The 18638-nt window shown below is 38.6% G+C and overlaps 1 protein-coding gene across 1 annotated transcript in view; it reads left to right on the top strand.

The window, feature by feature from the left end:
* The window catches only part of LOC103772554 (unconventional myosin-Va-like), a gene marked incomplete at its 3' end in the record, with an annotated part of 30146 nt that extends 12930 nt beyond the window's left edge, over positions 1–17216 (top strand). Inside the window, exons 5-7 of the mRNA XM_008939889.1 lie at positions 12011–12167; positions 15775–15918; positions 17135–17216. Coding sequence (XP_008938137.1) covers positions 12011–12167; positions 15775–15918; positions 17135–17216 — 383 coding nt within the window. The remainder of the gene's footprint in view (positions 1–12010; positions 12168–15774; positions 15919–17134) is intronic.
* Positions 17217–18638: the final 1422 nt, after the last annotated feature.

Genomic DNA, 18638 nt, shown 5'->3' with positions numbered 1-18638 from the left:
GCTGGGACCTGCACTTGGCGGTCTCTCTTCTCACGGATAGGCAATGTGTTGTTCATGGAGAGCTTGCTTCATTTAAGCGGGTTTGGGAGAGTGTTTAAGGCAGATGAGTGATTTGAAAGGAAATAACTTGTTTATTGAAGAGCTGATTTTTCTCTCAGAAATACAAACCACAATGTCAGTGTGTGGGTGTTTGCATGTGTTGAACCCTTTGAACTCCAAGACATACCACTTTTGTAAGTCAGCATTTCCAAATTATCAACAGAAAACAAATTCATTCTTTACAGTCACCCCTCTGTGGTAACTATGAAAACAGAGGAAAAGCATCAGTTGGCAGGATCTGATTTTTTTTTTTTTTATTTTCAAAACATGGCAACTTCAGTAGGAATCACAGCCACCAGAAGTTGATGATCATACTTGTGAAGCTGTTAGGAGTCTCATTGATCTACGAGACATACAAGTATCAGTTTCCTAACACTATTAGGGAAAGGAGTTCTAAATCCCTTTTACACAGGTTCCCTTCCGCTGCCTAGTAAAGGGTATATTGCACTAAGATAACACTTTTTTATCAGCACTTTGTTGATCTAGTTTGTTCCCTCCTACTTGTGATTAATGACAGATAGAGCAGAGCTCAGTGCTTTTCAATTTAATAAATTAACTTAGAGATTTCCTTCTGGTTAGTTATCTAGCAATGAGCAAGTTGAAAGAAATATTTGCAAACAGGATTGCATACTTATGAGGTCCCTCTAAAACTCAAGGAATACCAGGACAGAAAGCAACTGTGTTTAAGAATATCAGTCTTCAAAGTTTTGCTTTTTCTGTTTGGAAGAAACATAATGATTTAGTCAATGTTAGTATGTATCTCTTCCATTAAATTACCCTTAATAAGCAGGCTGCCTCTCTGTTTTGTCAGATTTTCAGCATTTCTCTGATGTCTCTCAGCTACAGGCGGATTTTTTTAATCACTTTTTGTTCAAAAGGAAGCTTGGTGAGCTGTTGAGTAGGTGTTTTGAAAACACCTTCACTGACAGTCTGTAGCTGTCCCAGGCGTCCCTAAATGATGTCCTCTTGTACAAATGCATGTTTGATCAGCTGCTGCTTTGCTTCTGAGAGTCTGACAAATGGATACTCTATTCTCCCTGGGCAGGAGCTGGGAGGAGGATGGTTAAGAACCCGTCACAGATCTGCATCCCATTATGAAATGAAATCTTGCTGTGGTGGCTACTGTACAAATACACAATGGCCTTCTTTGACTTACAGCTTTGACATATGACTTTTAAAATTAAATACCTTGAAAAGATTTGGTACTTTGGTGTCTCTATTATTAAAATTAGAATGAAAAGTGAAATTGTCCTTTCTTGTGAGAACAGATGATTTCAAAATAGTAATTTATACTTTGGGTTTGAGTTTTTATGTAGTTATGGGTATTTTGTGATGACGGGGCAATCCACTTGATACAACATCAGGGACCTACATGTCTGCACAGTGACTTTTTAGGCAACAAAATGGTTAATTATGGTTGTAGCTGGAAGCCAGAGTTCATGTGAGGTGTCCTGCTGGTAGCTAAGCAATGAGCTTTCCTCAACTGTTGCAGGAGTGACCTCGACTAATCCCTAGATAAATCAGTTGCATAGTGCTGGCTCATCTTCGTGCTCCTCTGGAGTGCAATCTGTCATGATTTTGTAGCGTGTGCTGACCTCAGTTTTCTTCATTTGTATGTGTTGAGAGATGTTACTGTCAATTCATTACCTTTTCACCTTTTGCCATTTTTACAGTCAAGAGCTATGTTTCCTGAATACGATTAAAATGGCAAGTGGTTCAATTTGTTAATTAAAAGAAAAAAAAGTACATCTGCTGTTTTTGAGAGTGTTGCACAATGGTTTTAACAGGCTGTTGTTGAAGAGGACCAAAAAATGTTTAAGAACTGGAGGTGTTTCAGAGTGACTGAGTTTGCAGCTGGAACAGACTTAAGAGAACTCGGGTTATGTGTCGTAGTAATATTTCACCTTTGTTTGGCACTTCCCATGAGCACATCTCAAAGTTGTCTATAGAAGAGACCAACGTCATTACTTCCATTTTATAAGTTGAAACAGACAATGGGGAGTGGGAGAGAAACTTTGAGTACACCAACGTGGCAAAAGCAGTACATAGAGCCTCTGAATTGAAAATCCTGACCCAGTGTCTGGATGACTTGATCACACCAACTTGCCAATAAAATGTGTGAGAATAACTATGTCATTGATACTGAAGCAGTTCAGTGGGTTTCCTGGTAACATTCTCCCAAAGCTAATTTGTTTTTAATGTACAAAAGGTGACATGCTATATTTTGCCTGCTTTCATTTCGTGCAGCATTTAGGGGTCTCTGTGCCAGGTAACATAATAATGTTTGCTTTCTTGGAAGGCTTAATGTGTTCCAGGCACTTCACAAGCATTCACCAAGGTCCGTCTTCTCTGATACTGGTATATCGATTATTGCTTGTCCAGAAAACAAGTAAACCAGCGATGGTGTCCACTGTCCATGCCTGGATCAGCCCAGAGCTGCTGAGGTTCCAGCAGCTTGTCTTGTGCCTGGAATGTCCTTTTTTCTCCAGCACCTAAAGATGATGTCATTGAGAAATGCTGTTAGGCTTAAAAAACGGAAATATCTTTTTGTATCTATCTATCTATCTATCTATCTATCTATCTATCTATCTAAAACTTTTGTTAAAGACATAGTTTGATGGACTGTATCATGCCTATTAAAAATTAGTGATGTTACAAATAATTAATTTACTACTTAGTTGGGAGCAATTGTTGTGACTGAAGGTGCAGCTGAACAGTCCTCTGAGTTGCTAAAGTGTGGTGTCTGTGAAGACTGGAATGTGTCAGGTCAGAGCATGTTATATCCAGATAGTCAAAATAAACCAACAGGCACAGGGTGTGCAGGTGGAACAGACCAAGTAAGGTGACTGCTCTTCCTCGTCAGAAGCAACGCTTGCTCCTGGGGCATAGCACTAGTAACTCACTTTTTCTTGTCTTTCTCACCCCTCATCACATCACCACAGAATGGTTTGAAGCACTTTAGTCTCTAATCCTTAGCACTTACATGGCACTTTAAACATTCTGGGCATTTTACAAAAGTTACCTTGGTAAGCCACACAACAGCCCTTTGAGTGTGGAAAAAAGTTATTATCTGTGTCATGGTGCACCTTTTGGGATGTGCCAATACAAATTAATTTGGAGGCCTTGGTACTGGGAACACCAGGATGATGTGGCTCCATGGGGAAGGACGGGCTGTGCTGCTATGCAAAGGAGCACTGCAAGAAGAAAACTTTAAAAACAAGAGGAAAAAGGTTTCTGGCAGTACAGGTGAAGGTAGAGCCCTGGGGTGGCGTTTGTAAGTGCTGCCTGGTTGCAGGGGAGATTTCTCCAGAGGAAGGTGACCTCCCAGGGAGGGTGGACCCAGCAGCTACACAAAGAGAATGGAAAGATGTGCTTGCCTTATGTGGGCTATGGAGAGCAGCTGAAAAATGGAGGTGTTTTCCCATGTTAAGGAGGCCAAGAGCCAAATTCAGAGACAGAGCATAACAGAACTTATTTAAGGCTACAAAGGGCTTGTTCAGAAGGTTGCCAGAGGACAAAATGTTGCCTCCTGCTCTGGACATGAGAGGTTCTGGGAAGGCTGCCTGGACCTAGCTGCTGCTGTTCTTGATCAGTCTGACAGTGTTAAAACTGCTGAATGAATTGTTATTTATATATTTGTTTGTTTGTTTGTTGAACAGCTGCATTATTTCTATTTGAAAAGCAAATCCTGGGTTTGTAGAGTTGACAGTTTTTTTGTATAACTGCTCCTAAAAGATGCTACAGACCCTGGGATGAATTTCAAAGGCCTTTGCACTGAACAAATGCTGCTAAACATGTACAGCCTTGTTTACTGCCTTTGCACTTAGGCAAAGGTGAAGCTAAATCCATTGCACTGACTTGTGTTAGACCTTCCAGTGCTGGTGGGTTTTACAGCTGCTTTTCATTTTAGGGGAAGTATAAAATGCAATTTTGGTCTTTTCTAAAAGCTAGTAACCATTAGCAGTGGAAGCATCACACAAATATGCAGCACGATTGCGCAAAGATTGAACCTGGGATATACCCTGCCAGGGGGCTGGGGGAAGCACAAGCTGCTGAGCTCTCAAAAAATAATCCTTTTATCTCTCCCAAACCACATTTTCATGCTGAAAAAAAAAGAGTGGTCCAGAGGGGGGTGAGGGGGAAGAAGGAAATATTTCGGTTTCAGATTTACTGGTATTTTTAGGAAACATTCTATTTATTTCAACATTTATTGAAATGACACCTATTTAGTGAGCCTTCAGATGAGGTGTGCAAACCCTTAGTATTTAATCTTATACCACAGATTTGTCCTTCTGTTGCTTTATTCTTTTCCCTGCATGTGTCTGCTGTCCATCCTGTTTTCTGTGTTGGAAGATGCCCAGTCCCCTGAAGACAGAGTTCCCTTTAGTCTACTAGGGCTGGCCTTCTCTGGCTTGGAAGTTCCATCCTAAATTTCTTAATAACTTTATCAAACTGCTTTCTGTGAAGCTCACAAAACAGTCAATACTACAGAGAACCCCTAACTTTATGTTGATACCTGATGAAAGCCAATGGTTTTCACAAGAAAAGAGTATAAAGACTTTTCTGTGGGTAAGTATTCCAAGACTGAATAAAATATTTGGAATGTTTACATGTTTTTCTCTATTTGTATAACACAAATATATTTAAGTTATTTGGGAACACTGATAAAGCAGTTAAAATTATATTTAGCACTTCCATGATGCTTTTATTTGCAATGCATTGTGTAAACTTCATTTATTCCACTTTATCAATGAGGAAGTTTTTTGGTAGAATTTTCTGTGCTTTTGTTTTTGTTTTAGCTGCATCATTGGGGGAATCTTATCCTTACTAAACAGATCTGTTTAATCAGGGTCTCACATGAAAAGATGTGTGGGTGTTCCCACTGTAGACACTGCACATTATTTTGGTCATATGCTGTCACAAATATGCAGCACGGATGCTGAGAGATTGATTGCAAAAAACAGGATGTGTACTTAGGTCAGAGTTACATTTGTGTTGCTGGAGACATTTGATCATGCCAGCTCCCTGCACAATTTGGAAAGCTTCTTTATAGTGTAGGGTGTAAAATGTCACGTGCTTTAGAACTAGGTTTGTGTTGGTCCCTGCTTAATCCAATGGCTCTCAGAGAAGCTGCAGCTAATGGAAGTACAAGTTTTCAAACATGCCAGCGTTTCAAAATGAATCCTATCTGACCTTTCAGCAGTGTCATTTAAAAAGTAGTTTTCTTTGGTTGACTTTCCTGTTAGCATAATTCAGCTGCAGGATGGCATATTGCTAAGTTCCTTTCTGTCTTTGATGGGCACGACACACATTGATGTTAGTGGTAATTATGTGTGTACACTGAGAACAGTATCTGTCCCAAATGGTCCCTGAGTCAGAGGTTCCTTCCCTAGGAGTTTGTGTCAGGTTCTTTTGATCATTCAAATTTCACTGTTTTGAAAATGTAAAGCAAAATCCAGCTTAGAAGTCTACTTTATTATCACAGAACTGCAGTAAAGAAACAACAGCAAGATAAAGCAGCCAAGACTGGCACTGCTAGATTAAATAAAAACTATTTATTGTGCTCTTGTTCTTGAACTGAAACAATAGGAGATTTCGATGTTTGAAGATTGCTGCCTTTAGCAGCAGTTTGTGCTGTTTTGTTTTAAATAAGAAAATGAAGCTGTCATGTGCCCTGGGGTTGGTGCCCTTAGCCGTAACTTGAACCTGTTATTCCAAGAGAAAACAAAAAAACAGTAGCAACTCTGGGAGAGAAAAAAAAAAGGCAGAAGCTTAATTAAAACCTCTTAGCTCTGGAGCAGTGAGGACAGATGTTCTGAAGGTGTTACCCTTCAGACCACCCGGACAAGAAGCTTCCTTAAAAACATCAGCACTTTGGCAGGGTCCTCACGGTTAACATACGTGGTTTAGGATCAAAGGCAAAGTAGGAACTAATGTTCTTATCAAATTGCCCTGTTATTTAGTCCCTTCATTTTATATTAAAGATATCTCACTGATCTTTTCTGCCAATCTCGTCTATGTTACATGGTATTGAGACAACCCAACTTTGAAATGCTTGCCTGTGATGTTGCCTATTCAAAATCTCTATCAGAATCTTTTAAAATTAGCTGTTAATGATACACTTTCACCAGGTAAAGATTCTGGTGATTTGAGTAGGAATGGATTTATATGAATATTGAGGCTGATGTCAGTAATTCTGTATTTCTTTTGTTTATTATAGCGGGCTAATGTTTTTGTGGAGTGTGTGCTTATATATGTCTATTTGACATTGTTTGCTGTGGAGTCATGAGTCTGAAAGACAAGATCAAGTGATACATCCAACGCATCCGTCATAGGAAGCAAAAAACCACAAAACCAATATTGTGCTTTGATGATTAAATGGAATAGCTGTGGACTTCTTTAATGCCCTCTGAAATGCTTATTGATGGATAGGTTTTTAATTGTTCTAGCGTTCCAGCTTCAGAAAGGGATTTTCTATTGGTTTAGAGGAAGAAGGTAAACAAAGATATCTGTAGGGATTTCTCAGTCTATATGTCTTGATTATCCTGATCTGTTTGGACAGTTTGCTATGGAAATAACAGCTGTGATGCAGTCACCTGGTTTGGTTTTTGAGGGATGCAACTTCACAAATTGACAGCTCTGCCTTTAATATTAGTAACGTAAATGTTTAATTTCTTGCTCTTTTGGGGTTTTTTTTTTTCCTCTCAGTTTTTCCACTGGTCAGCTGAAATCATTAAAAGCTGCCTTAGATAATGACAGTTATCAATTATTAGTCAAAATTGCTGCAGCACTCTGTACACCTTGAAGGTGCCTAGTGACAGTCTTGCTCTTTCTTCCACGTTAGCTGACAACTGTGAGCTCAAGAGAGTAGCATTTTCTCCTCCATTCTGAGCCCTTCTGAAAGCATGACCCCTAGATTTCTATGAAATACAGGATTTAAAGTTAGTAGTAGTCAATGCTATTGAAAGTATCACATTAAGGTATATACACATCCTCAACAAAAGTGTTTGTTTTTTTTTCACATCTTGAAAACAAGATTTTTTGGGGTTTTTTTAAACAACTTCCTGGTTTCTTGTGTGTTGTCATTTCATTCATATTCTGCAAAGTATTTTTGACATGTAAGGTGTCTCAGGTCAGCTTGTAGCTCTCTTTTTTTCCCCGGTACTGAACCTTCTTTGAGCAGAAGCTAGCTTCAGTCTTGAATTTTGCAATGTTTTTTGCAACCATAAAAAAAAAACCTGCTGGAATGTAGGTGGTAATCTGAAGCTTCCAGGAGTTAGGTAAGTCTACATCTATTCTGTTTTGGCTCTCTGACAACGAATATCATCATAAACATATTCCCTGTTGACAGAATTTTGTAGATAAAGCAAAATTATCTTTCAAATTTACCAGCCTGTGCAACAATCTCTTTCTGTTCTTTACCAGAATTACAGTATGAAATGTCAATGACATTTATTGCTCATTCTATGTCTATTACTTGTCATAAGGAGTAGAGTTGTGTGTGGCTTGGATACAACATCTGAATATTACCTTACAAAATTAGACATCTGCATTATTATTTTAAATTGTCAGTTATTAATTCCATAGTCTGTTATTGTTCTTTTATTTGACAAGAAATACCTGTTGTGCTCACGTGACTCTTAAAAGTATAGGCATAAGAGAATGGATATGGAAGACTGCTGAATCAAGTTCCCTGCTATTACAAGTAATCTCTGCATATGATTTCACATTTCAGCTTGTGAAATTTTGGGGGCTATCATCTTAAACCTGGAGTTTTTTTGTTTTGTCATTCCTTTATTCTTCTGCAGTGTTCAGAAATGGGAAAAGCTGAATGTGGTTCTGACCAATACCTGAACATATTGTGTTTCTGTGAATGGTAAACTGCTCTCCATCAATCTGTTTCAGTATGCTGGAGTTAAACACCTCTTTTCAAGATAATTTGGCTTAATATAGTATCCCTATAATGCAGTTTTTATTCTAGCATGAAATCGTTATCCACCTTTTGGTGAAAGAGGATTTCTCTTCCTTCTCATGTCCCAGCTTGATTTCCCTCATTTCTCTTTGTAAAAGAAGAGTTAAAATATTTCCTCCATTCAGAGGTAATCTTAATTTTAAAATAGTTTACTGATGTGCTTTATTCAGAGAAAAAGCTCCAAGAAGATGAAGAAATATTGCATGGATAATGGATTGTGGCATCAGGCTGCAAAATGATGTCACATGTGATGCAGTTGCCCTACTTACTTGTTTCATTGACTGAAAGTTTTAATTATAGTTTGGTTTTTTTTCTGACTGGAGACCTGTTAAGTGCTCAAAATGTCAGGTCAAAGCTGAGGCTAGTGATTTAACTGAAAATAACTCCACAGAGAAAGAGCTCATGATGATGTTACTTGTGTTTTCTGGGGATTTTTTCCTTTGTTTTGCTTTGGGTTTTTTGTTATTTTGTTTTGGTTTTGATGAAGTCCGATTATGAAAAATTCATTTAGCATAAGCGGAGGTTATATTTTAGATGGAACATTGCTTATACCAAGCCATTAAAAATAATTCTCACCACATTTCATGCTCTTTCCAAGGTATTTTGATTCTATTTATTTATTTTGTTTTAAGGGTGGCATTTTGTTTCTTTAAAGTTTAAAAGAGCCCTCTGCTGAGCTGACACAGATCCCTGGCAGGACTATCTCACCCTCCTTCTTGCAAGACTAACTATCTTGCTGCCTGTGGTAGGACATCCATATGCCAAGTCTTCCCTGGGGTTGTGGCAGTAACAGCTCATCCTCTGCTGCTGTTGTGTTTGGGGTGTTGTGTTTGGGGTGTCTCCTTCATCAAATGTTGAGTGTGATCTTGGGTGTTTTGTTGTGTTTTCCATTCTCTCTGCCAGAAAGCAGAAAGAATAATATGCTAGAGGATGGTCACTCCAGTGTGTTATAAGCAAAACAATGGACTAATGCACTTGTGGAGACAAGAGCGGCTCTGAGCATGGATGGAGCGCTCACAGGGCGATGCGAGAGGACTGCGCTGCGGACAATGAGCGAGCCCTTTGTTTCTCATGGCTGCTGTAGCTGCTGCAAACACAAATAGTCATTGCAAAAGAGGTGGCAGCAATGTTTTTAGCTCACACAGAGGCAGCCGTATCTTGTCTAGGCAAATTTATGAAAAGCATATGTGTACTTATACAGTAATATAATAACAGATCCCTTATTCCTGAGCATGCAAACAAGAAGAGTACATCTTCATATGTTACAGCGTCGGGGAAGGCAACTCTAGCCTAATTAGCAACAGTATTCCTAAGGAGGAATTATTTCAACCTCAGTTTTTCATTACTGTCTTTGAAAACATGGAGCTTCCTCCTCCGCAATGCTTTGAAGAGCCTAGTGTTTCCTACTCCTGAGCTCCAAGGAGGGACAAGTGACTGAAAAACCAGCATGCACTTTCTGTGCTTTCACACACGTCCTTAAGGGATGTGACAGTTAGAATGAGACACCTTTATTCTGATGTTATTCTCCTGGCAACAGAGTTAATTTTTTGTTGACAGTTTTGTCAGAAATATGTAGTACTGAGGTTGCATTACTTTGTTTTCTGAAAGTCTTCTGTACTTTGGGAGCTAAGTTAAAAATAAGCTCAGTCATCAGAGGATATATTTCACAGGACTTGAACTTCCTGAGTCTTTATATATTTAATGATATTTAATACATGAAACAGAGAGTGACAAATGAAAAACTTGTTATGTTGTTGCCCATCTCCTGTGTTAGGCACCTGCTGAAATCACAGCAGAAGTTCCATGTTTTAGAATGGTATGTTTTTGTTTGGTTTGTTGTTTGTTTTGGTTTTTTTTCTGTTTGAAAGAGCACAGGAGGAATAAAAGAAAGCACAATGCCAATCCTATGAAGATATTATTTTGGTTTTGACTCACTGTAGAAACTGTGTGAGAGGAAAGTTGTTTATTGGTTGTCTCATTTAAGCCTAGATGTTACACTTTCGGTTGGACTTCTCCCATGCCCTTCTGCTGCTCAGAAGCATGACCATGAGCTCATATAACTCAGGCCACTTCCTGATGTGCAGAGCTACAGACTGTCCCTCGTGCATGTCCCTCTACTACTGGTGGGCTCTGGGAGGGGAAGTGGGGAAGAAGCAAGAGTGTTTCTTCTTCCTTTCCCAGCTGGAAATCTTCATCGTTACTGGAAGGCGTCTTGGGCCCCGCAGACATCCTTCCTCAGGAGTGTGTGCAGCAGGCTTGATGGCCACTCCAACAGGAAATCTCATGGGCAGATGTTTTCATTTTGCTGTGGCTAGTGCTGACATCTCTGGCACTTTGGGCTTTGTAACCTGGACTACACACAAGCCGGTGGCAATCTGAAAAGTTAGGCTTTTCCACAGCTTTCCCACTGAGACTGACAGCTTGCTGTATGTGAATGTGTGAGCTGTGCTGTAGTCATTCACACCTATTGCATGTGTTAAATGGAAGTTGAGAACATAAAATTAGGTTGCTTTGATCTTCTTAACACTTTCCTATCAAATTTATATCAGTACTGCAGCCATTCGAAGTAATTTCCTTTTACCAAAATGTAGAAAATTTGCTTTGACTAATGCCTTCATTTGGTTAAACAAATCTCACATTGGCTCTCCTTGAGATGTGTGATGTCACCAGAGGCTTCTTTAGCCTAAGTCTTTGTGCAACATGAAGTAGATGCTGGAGTTATGCTCTTATCTAGGGGATGGTAGTAGTTTTGGAGAGTTGAGAGAAACAAAGTGAGATCTGTAATTTAGCTTTGCAATTTCATCAGCAGCTTTTTTTTGACCATCTCAGAAATAGGATCCCAGATCTTCTGGTGGGCCTTTAGGTCACCTAAACCACAAATAGTTTTTCCTTACATATTTGTTCACTTCCCATGCATAGCATTTACTGATGGCCTCAGCAGGCATTTGGAGGCTGTGCAGACTGTATATGTGCTGCCTGAATGTGCACGTACCTGAAATTTCATTCACAGTTAGAGTGCTGTAAGTGCAGCCTAGTCTGGGGCTTTGCTATACCTCCTATGTTCCAGCCTCAGCTGGGTCAGATTTTATTCCTTCTTTCTCCACTTTCCAGTATGTAGGATAGAGTTAAGTTTATCTAGATTATAGGAGTATTTTGAAACATCATTAATTTTAACGTCTTTTGCTTTGGAAATATAAAATAATCTATAAAATGTATATGGTCTTTATTTTAAAAGATTCAGGCTATATAAATGCTAATTTCTATCCTTGTTATTTTGTAGTATATTTATTAGTCATGCAGTTGTGTGTTATGGATAGAACCCTCTTTGAGATGTGAGAAAATTGTTTAGTAGCAAATGGAGATTATTTTTTTTTTAATAGGAAAAAATTACTTCACAACAAAGGAATTGTTTTTGCTACAGAGCTGCTATTTGTGTCCTGAACAGCCCTGCTTGAATTTTTCAGATTCAGAACAATTCTGGGAAAAGATGGTGATTAGATCAGAAGGACGAAAGGTTTCTGTTGCTGACTCTGCTGTTGATTTCTCTATCTGTAAGATGGCATTAATGATCTTTACTAATGAGCACTGATAATTTAGTGGAGCACTATACCACAAACTCTGGATAGAAGTAGCTGCAGAAGCACGTAGTGAATAGTGGTAACAGGTACTTCACTGTAGCCAGGTTCTCTAGAGCAGCTCTGCTGGCTGGCTGGACTGTCACAGCAGCACCAATTCTGACTGAGAAGCCTGGCTGCAGGTAGTCCAACCAGCCATTCGGGCAGCTTGGTCACTAACAGCCTTGTTATTTCTGCCACATGCATTTATGTTACTGCTGTATTGCTAACGTTTATGGTTGGAAGGGTTGTTGCCAAGCTGGGGACACAGAAAATTTGTGTCTTTGAAAGAACAGCTGGTAATGAACGTGTCTTTGTGTTTCAGAGATGAGCGAAATCAGTCAATCATCGTCAGTGGGGAATCTGGAGCCGGGAAGACCGTCTCTGCTAAGTATGCCATGAGGTACTTTGCCACGGTCAGTGGGTCTGCCAGTGAAGCCAATGTTGAGGAAAAAGTCTTGGCCTCCAATCCCATCATGGAGGTAAGAGAGCTACTGCACTACCTCCTACCCTCCAGTTTCAGTTGTTTTTCAGGGACTGACATACGCATTCAATAGAGAGGGCAGTTCATACTTTAAGAATCAAAGAACCTAGAGCAAAATTGGTTTTAAACCATTTACCAGGAAGTGCTTTAGGGACCATTTCATGTAGCATTTATGAAAGACAGAGAAGATGATGGGTAATGCTTCAGTATTGTAAATATACTTCACATAACAAAGTTATTGCCATATGAATGCTGCTTTAAAGCTATTTAGCTTTGTAAGCACTGGTAGTTCCCAAACCACTGGCTAAATGCAAGTGCATAAGACTATTTTTGTGTGTAAAATTCCAAAGCAGATTAAAAACTTCTGGTTTTACCCACTGAACATGTGCATCATACATTGGGGGGCAGGTAGATTACACTTTGAAGCAAAGTGAGTTGTTGAGTAAAGCCAATGTTCAATTTTAGGAAATGTGATTAGGGAAGATAAACTGAGAAAGCAAAGTTACATGAGATGCACATGGTTTCTTCTAGAAGGGAAGGACACAACAGAAGATGTAATTTTGCTACAATTATCTCAGACTAATGTTTCTGTTATGCTGCAGTAGTTTTGTTTCTCAGGTATTTTTTTAAATGAACTGTGCTTTATTCCTTCTTTCCTTCTGGTACAAGGAGTTCATAACACTCCAACTATAGCGATCCCATCACAGTTGTGTGTGTTCTGTTACAAGGTAATTGTGCCTGGTTTGTGATGCTGTGTGGTCTTTTGAAACTGTTTTGTGGATAAAACAAGCTGTGCTGTGATGGGCAGTGGGCTCTGCTGTTAAAGAATCCAAACGTCCAGCTCTGGGAGGAAGCCAGGGGAGCTGAGCCTTGCCTTGAGCTGCACCTACCCCAGCGGGAGCAGCCTGGGCCCTGGGGAGCAGTGGCAGTTTTGCAGGCATGAGTTAATCCCAGTGTTCTCTTTTCACTGCTCCAATGTTTGCAGTAAGTGTCACACCATCCTTGGCCACACTGAGATTCGGTGCGTGGCGCACAGCACCAGGGGTCCAAATGCCCCTTCTGCCTTTCCCTGCATACCATGGAGGGGGTACCCGGGACCAGGCAGGCAGCCACGTCCTCTCGTGGCAGCTAGGGAGGAGACTCTGCAGAATGGGTCTGCAGTTTGCTGTGTGTTTCCTGGGTGAGATACAAACCCTGTGCAGGTTTCCCAGCACCACTTTTGTTTGGCCTCAAAGCCTAAACCACACATCCTTCCCTTTCACTCCTTGGACCCCATCCCTCCGTCAGCGGCCATCAGCGCACCACTTATTGATTTATTTTCCAAAGCACGGAAATTTTGAATTGAGGACTAGAAATGAACTTTCCATCCATATGTTTTTGATCAGCTGAAGAACAATTATGGTACTTTATTTTTACTTTTTACGGATAGTGAAAATTTCCTGAACCTGGATATATCTAAAATTTCAATTACTTTAAACATTCTTACAATCAGATGAAAGTTATCCTTTTAATTTAAAACACTTGAACTTTAAATAAGCTTCAGAGTAAGTGTTGTGAAATCTGGTGTTAAGACAGACTCTAGGACAGCAAAATTAATATTTCAAAGTCTTCAGTTGATAAATCAGCAGAAACACAAATTAACCTATGTAGATTAGGAAGAAAATGAGTAATTCATTTTAGAAACAGGAAACTCCCTATTTACTAAGTTGATTGTGAAATCTTAAGAGCAGGTAATTTTATTTTTTAAATTTCTGTTTGGACAACTTAAACACCAGCATTTTATGAGCTACCATCATTAGTATGAAAATGTCACATCATCTTTGCCTACTAAATACTCTGTAATATCAAATCCTCGCTATAGTTTTCTAGCAATTATTTGAATAATTAGTTTTGTAGTCGATAACTATATGCAGTTTTCTTATTGCAAATGTAGAAATTGTCAAGTCTTAGAACAGATCTTTATTTGTAATTTCCTGACTCTTATCCTTCATTACCCCACATAGCTGTGCAAATTGTACAGCTTAGTATCTACTCTGGTAAGCAATCTTATAATACCAAAGACTTTCTTGACTGTTTTTATAAGTAATACCTTTAAAAGCAATAATTTATCTCTGAAAATATTGTAACATTATATTGCAACCAACAACAAAAAGTATATCACAGTAGCAATAATTTTAAAAGACAAGAAATGCAGTTTTAATACATTCAGTTTGAGTGAATTCAGTATTTCTTAGGACTGCAGAGATACAATTTGTTCTTATATCCTTTATAGCAGCTGCTCATCTGATGCCACTTTGACATCTGGTCCATCAGTCCTTTGTGCTGCTGCTGCTGTGATGGGGCTCCTGAAAGTCTAATCCCCCACTTCCCAAGCTGTGCTCTTAGGTTAAAGGCTGGCCCTTACCAGTACCCTGGCCTTACGTTTACGGCTCTGTAATTCTGATACTCAGTACTGCTGTTGGCTCTTGCTTGTTTTTCCCAAGTTTTATTTCACTACAGAGTTCCTATCTATGGCTACATGAAGTAGGAAACTAGGCTGTAGACACAACTCCATGTTCTCTAGTTATGGTGCACTTCAGAGTTAGGTACACACAGTGGCGTATGATAAAAGGCAGTATGCTGTATCTGTATTACTCCAAATGCCATTCCTTTTGATACAGAGATATCTTTAGTATTTTTTTTGGAAGGTGAATTGCTATATGATGACTAAAACATGATCTAATTGGGAAGAGAAAATGCTTTTCTTTGAAGTTCAGCATGTTGTGATTTGCATGCCTTGAATTCTGATTTCTCCATCTGGTTCCTGTTGCGGGGTGAATCCTATTGAGGTAAGGCAAAGGTGTACTAAGATCATTTAGGAACCACAGGCATCATTTGCCCTGGGCATCCCAAGAAAACACACTATAAAGGAAATATTTTACATGCAGTTTATCATCTGTGAAGCTGTACAGAATTAATCTAAGAAAGTTAGGCACGTAGGGCAGCATTGAGGACTACTTCTGAGTTAGGATCCAAGCTACTGTGGAAGGGATTCAGCTTCAGGCAAATTACATGAGTCTGTACATCTTAATTTTTAGATTATATTCAGGCACACAGTAAATATTTTATAATGATATGTTTGTAGGAGCACTTTGGAAGTGTGGTTGATTATAGAGTAATAATAATAAACTGTTAGCTAGGCAGAACCTGGGGTTTATAATAGGGAGACTTAGAGAAATTTCAGGTACTAGGCCTGTATCTGTAGACATACATACATAAAGTATGAAATAATTGTTATCATTTTATTAAGTGCTTGGAAGAAATCGGGTGTATGTGAGCATTCTGTTAGACTCTTTAATTCCTTTAAAAATATTTCAGGGAGCAGTAAAGATTTTTTAGCTAGAAAATTAAACTATGAGGAAGTGAAGTAATTGTCAGGAAGATCAGCTAACCACATTTTGACATAACTTGCTGACTAGGCAGACATAGTTCTTTATTAAATGCTTGAATATTCTGAAACCAGGACAAAATTAGTGTTGCTATGTGTTTATGAGCCACATAGGTGATTAAATAGATTCAATAATTTCTAAAAGCTCTCTAACCTTTAAAACATTCCCTTTTTTCAGTCTATTGGAAATGCAAAAACTACAAGGAATGACAACAGCAGTCGCTTTGGGAAATACATTGAAATTGGTTTTGATAAGAGATATCGAATCATTGGTGCTAACATGAGAACTTACCTCTTGGAAAAATCAAGAGTGGTGTTTCAGGTAATGCTGATATAATATTCTTATTGTGACTGTGCTAAAAAAAAAAAAAAAAAGGCAATTGCTTGCTGATATTAGTTCTCTCTCCCAAGAGTTGGCTGTAATAGTGTATTTGTAATATAGCACGTGTGGGGAGGGGGAGAAAAGGAGAACCAAGTCAGCCCTTCTTTGTCGGAATTATTTGTTGTTGTAACGTGTTGTAAATAGGCTGTATATTTAAACATGGAAACAGTTCCAGTGCACTACTAGACAAGAGTTTGTGCTTGCCATAGTATTATAGACTAGGGCTTCAAAACCTAGCAGATACTATTAATGTTCAAGAGATCTATGTTGTGGCTTGTAAAGCTGTCATCTTAGCTCACTTTTAATCTCTTCTTAAAACCCACTGATATTGCCTTAGTTATGAATGAGTCTTAATTTTCATTATTTAGGCAACTGAGAGTATGGAATTTCATCTGTCTTGCACTCTCTCCATTTTGGTATTTCATACTTGAACTGATCCACTCTTTGTCTCCCACACTTCCTCTCCATCTTTGCCTACATTATAATCTACAACTCAGTAAAAATGGCCTTATTCTTGACTGGCTACCAAAAGATATAAAGCAAATAATTACAGTTTGCATTATGTAGAGGTGTTACATGAAATTCTGTTGTATGTTTTAAACATGACAGATTTCTTGCATGTGGTTTGGAGTATTCTCATTTTTTCTGTTTGTGTGTGTTTTGAAGTTAGGAAATATAGAGTGCCTCAGTTCAGAATTACGGTGTTAGTCATCAGTCATAACCTTCTGAGCTGTGTTTGTCCTTCATTTTAAAACTGCAGCTTCACCTTGGCAAGGAAGATACTTCCTTCCCCAGCTTACTATAAATGCTGAGGCGAATGGTATTAGTTATTTTTGGAAAATGAAAAGCTTTTAAGTATGATCATCTCACCCACCCACAGAATCCTGATCTATATTTAATAGTAATCCACAGAACTGAGAAGTGAAATGCATTTTTTTGAAATGAAAATGTCTGTATGATTCTTGCTGTTGAAAATGGATTAAGTTAATCAAGAAGGAAATGATAGATATTGATTTCTCTTTCCTTTTTCATGCGGCTTCTATGCTCTTAACATACTTGCTTTCTTAGAGAATACATTAAACCTGTATTTTTTACTCATGGATGTTTCTGACATTTCTTAAATTGTGAAAAATAATAAATTCCTTCCTTTTTAAAGGCAGAAGAGGAGAGAAATTACCACATCTTTTACCAACTTTGTGCCTCTGCAGCATTACCGGAGTTTAAAACTCTACGATTGGGTATGAAATTCACATTCATTACGTTGTGCAGTTGTGGATACAAAGCAGCATCTATGAGCTTTTTGAGCCATAGAACCTAAAGGAGACTTTCTGGCTTTTCATTTCTAACTTTTTAATCCTTTAAATACTAAAATATATTTAAAAAAAAAAAAAGGCAGATCTCAGACTTTGTGGTTTTTAGATAAAACAAAAGTAACAGATTTGGTTATTCAGTATACTCTAATACACTGCAGTTATAATCACCAGAAATCACTATAACCTGGATTCCAGAGTAGCTTTCCAGTAGCAAGGGTGAAATTCTCTTCTCTTGGTCCTTTAAAGCCATTTTTCCATGATTCCAGCTACTAGATAATTTTATCATTCCTGTCATAAGCATCTTGAAAAGCTTACTTTGCATCTGCATATTTTCACTTGGGCTGTTACCGACAATTTCATTACAATCTCTTCTAGCCTAGTCATCACAAAACTGATAAATTAATTTTTCCATTTTTCAATTTAAAATGTTGATAAAGGAAAGTTTTCTGTTAAACAGAAACTGTTACTTTGTGAAAGAAAGGCATAACGATGACCTTGGGACAGGCAATCACCTCATCGTTTTTAAAATTCAATATAAATTTCAGTTCTTCTTGTATATTTTTAAAGGTTAGCTTAATAGTGGGAAAACTGCACAGCCTGCCAGTGGTTATTTCTGAAATATTGTTCTGCTTTTAAAGTGTTTCTCTACTCTTCTGCACCATCCTGGCACATTTAGGATTCACATCTGCTGACACAGGAAAGAAAGGAACTGATGTAATTATAAAGGAGCTAACTAAAGGAGCCATTTAGCAGATTCCTCTTTCAATGTTCTTGAAACCTTAACAGATCAGGAGGGAAGGAGTCTGTTACTGCAGCTGGAAGTATGGCCACTGAAACTGGAGGAATTCAGACAGTGCCCTGGAGAGCTGCTGCTCTCCCAGTGGAGTCCAGTGCTAACCCCAGAGTGCTATGAAGCTACCAGCTCTTCAGCCACGACTTCTCAGACAGAATGGAACACCGATACTCATAAGACTAAACTAGACCATAAATTAGAAATGAGAAGAAAATAGACAAATGCTGCAATTTGGGGTCAGGGCAGCCCCCAGAACCGTAACAGACGCTCTCTGTTAACCCCCTCCCCCACCCCCGAAAGAGAAAGGGAATAAAGGAGAAAGAAAAGAAAAGAAAAGAAAAGAAAAGAAAAGAAAAGAAAAGAAAAGAAAAGAAAAGAAAAGAAAAGAAAAGAAAAGAAAAGAGCTTTAATACTATCACTAATAATAATAGTAATAATGATAATAAAATACACTATGTACAAATATATACACAGCCAATACCGAACCAAACTCCCCCTGATGGCAATACGTGGGTACAGGAGCTGGGTTCTGGATCTCAGTTCAGGAGCACAGG

The sequence above is a fragment of the Merops nubicus genome, unplaced genomic scaffold (assembly GCF_000691845.1).
Source record: "Merops nubicus isolate BGI_N331 unplaced genomic scaffold, ASM69184v1 scaffold52064, whole genome shotgun sequence".
NCBI lineage: Eukaryota > Metazoa > Chordata > Aves > Coraciiformes > Meropidae > Merops > Merops nubicus.
This window is presented reverse-complemented; position numbering and strand designations above follow the sequence as displayed.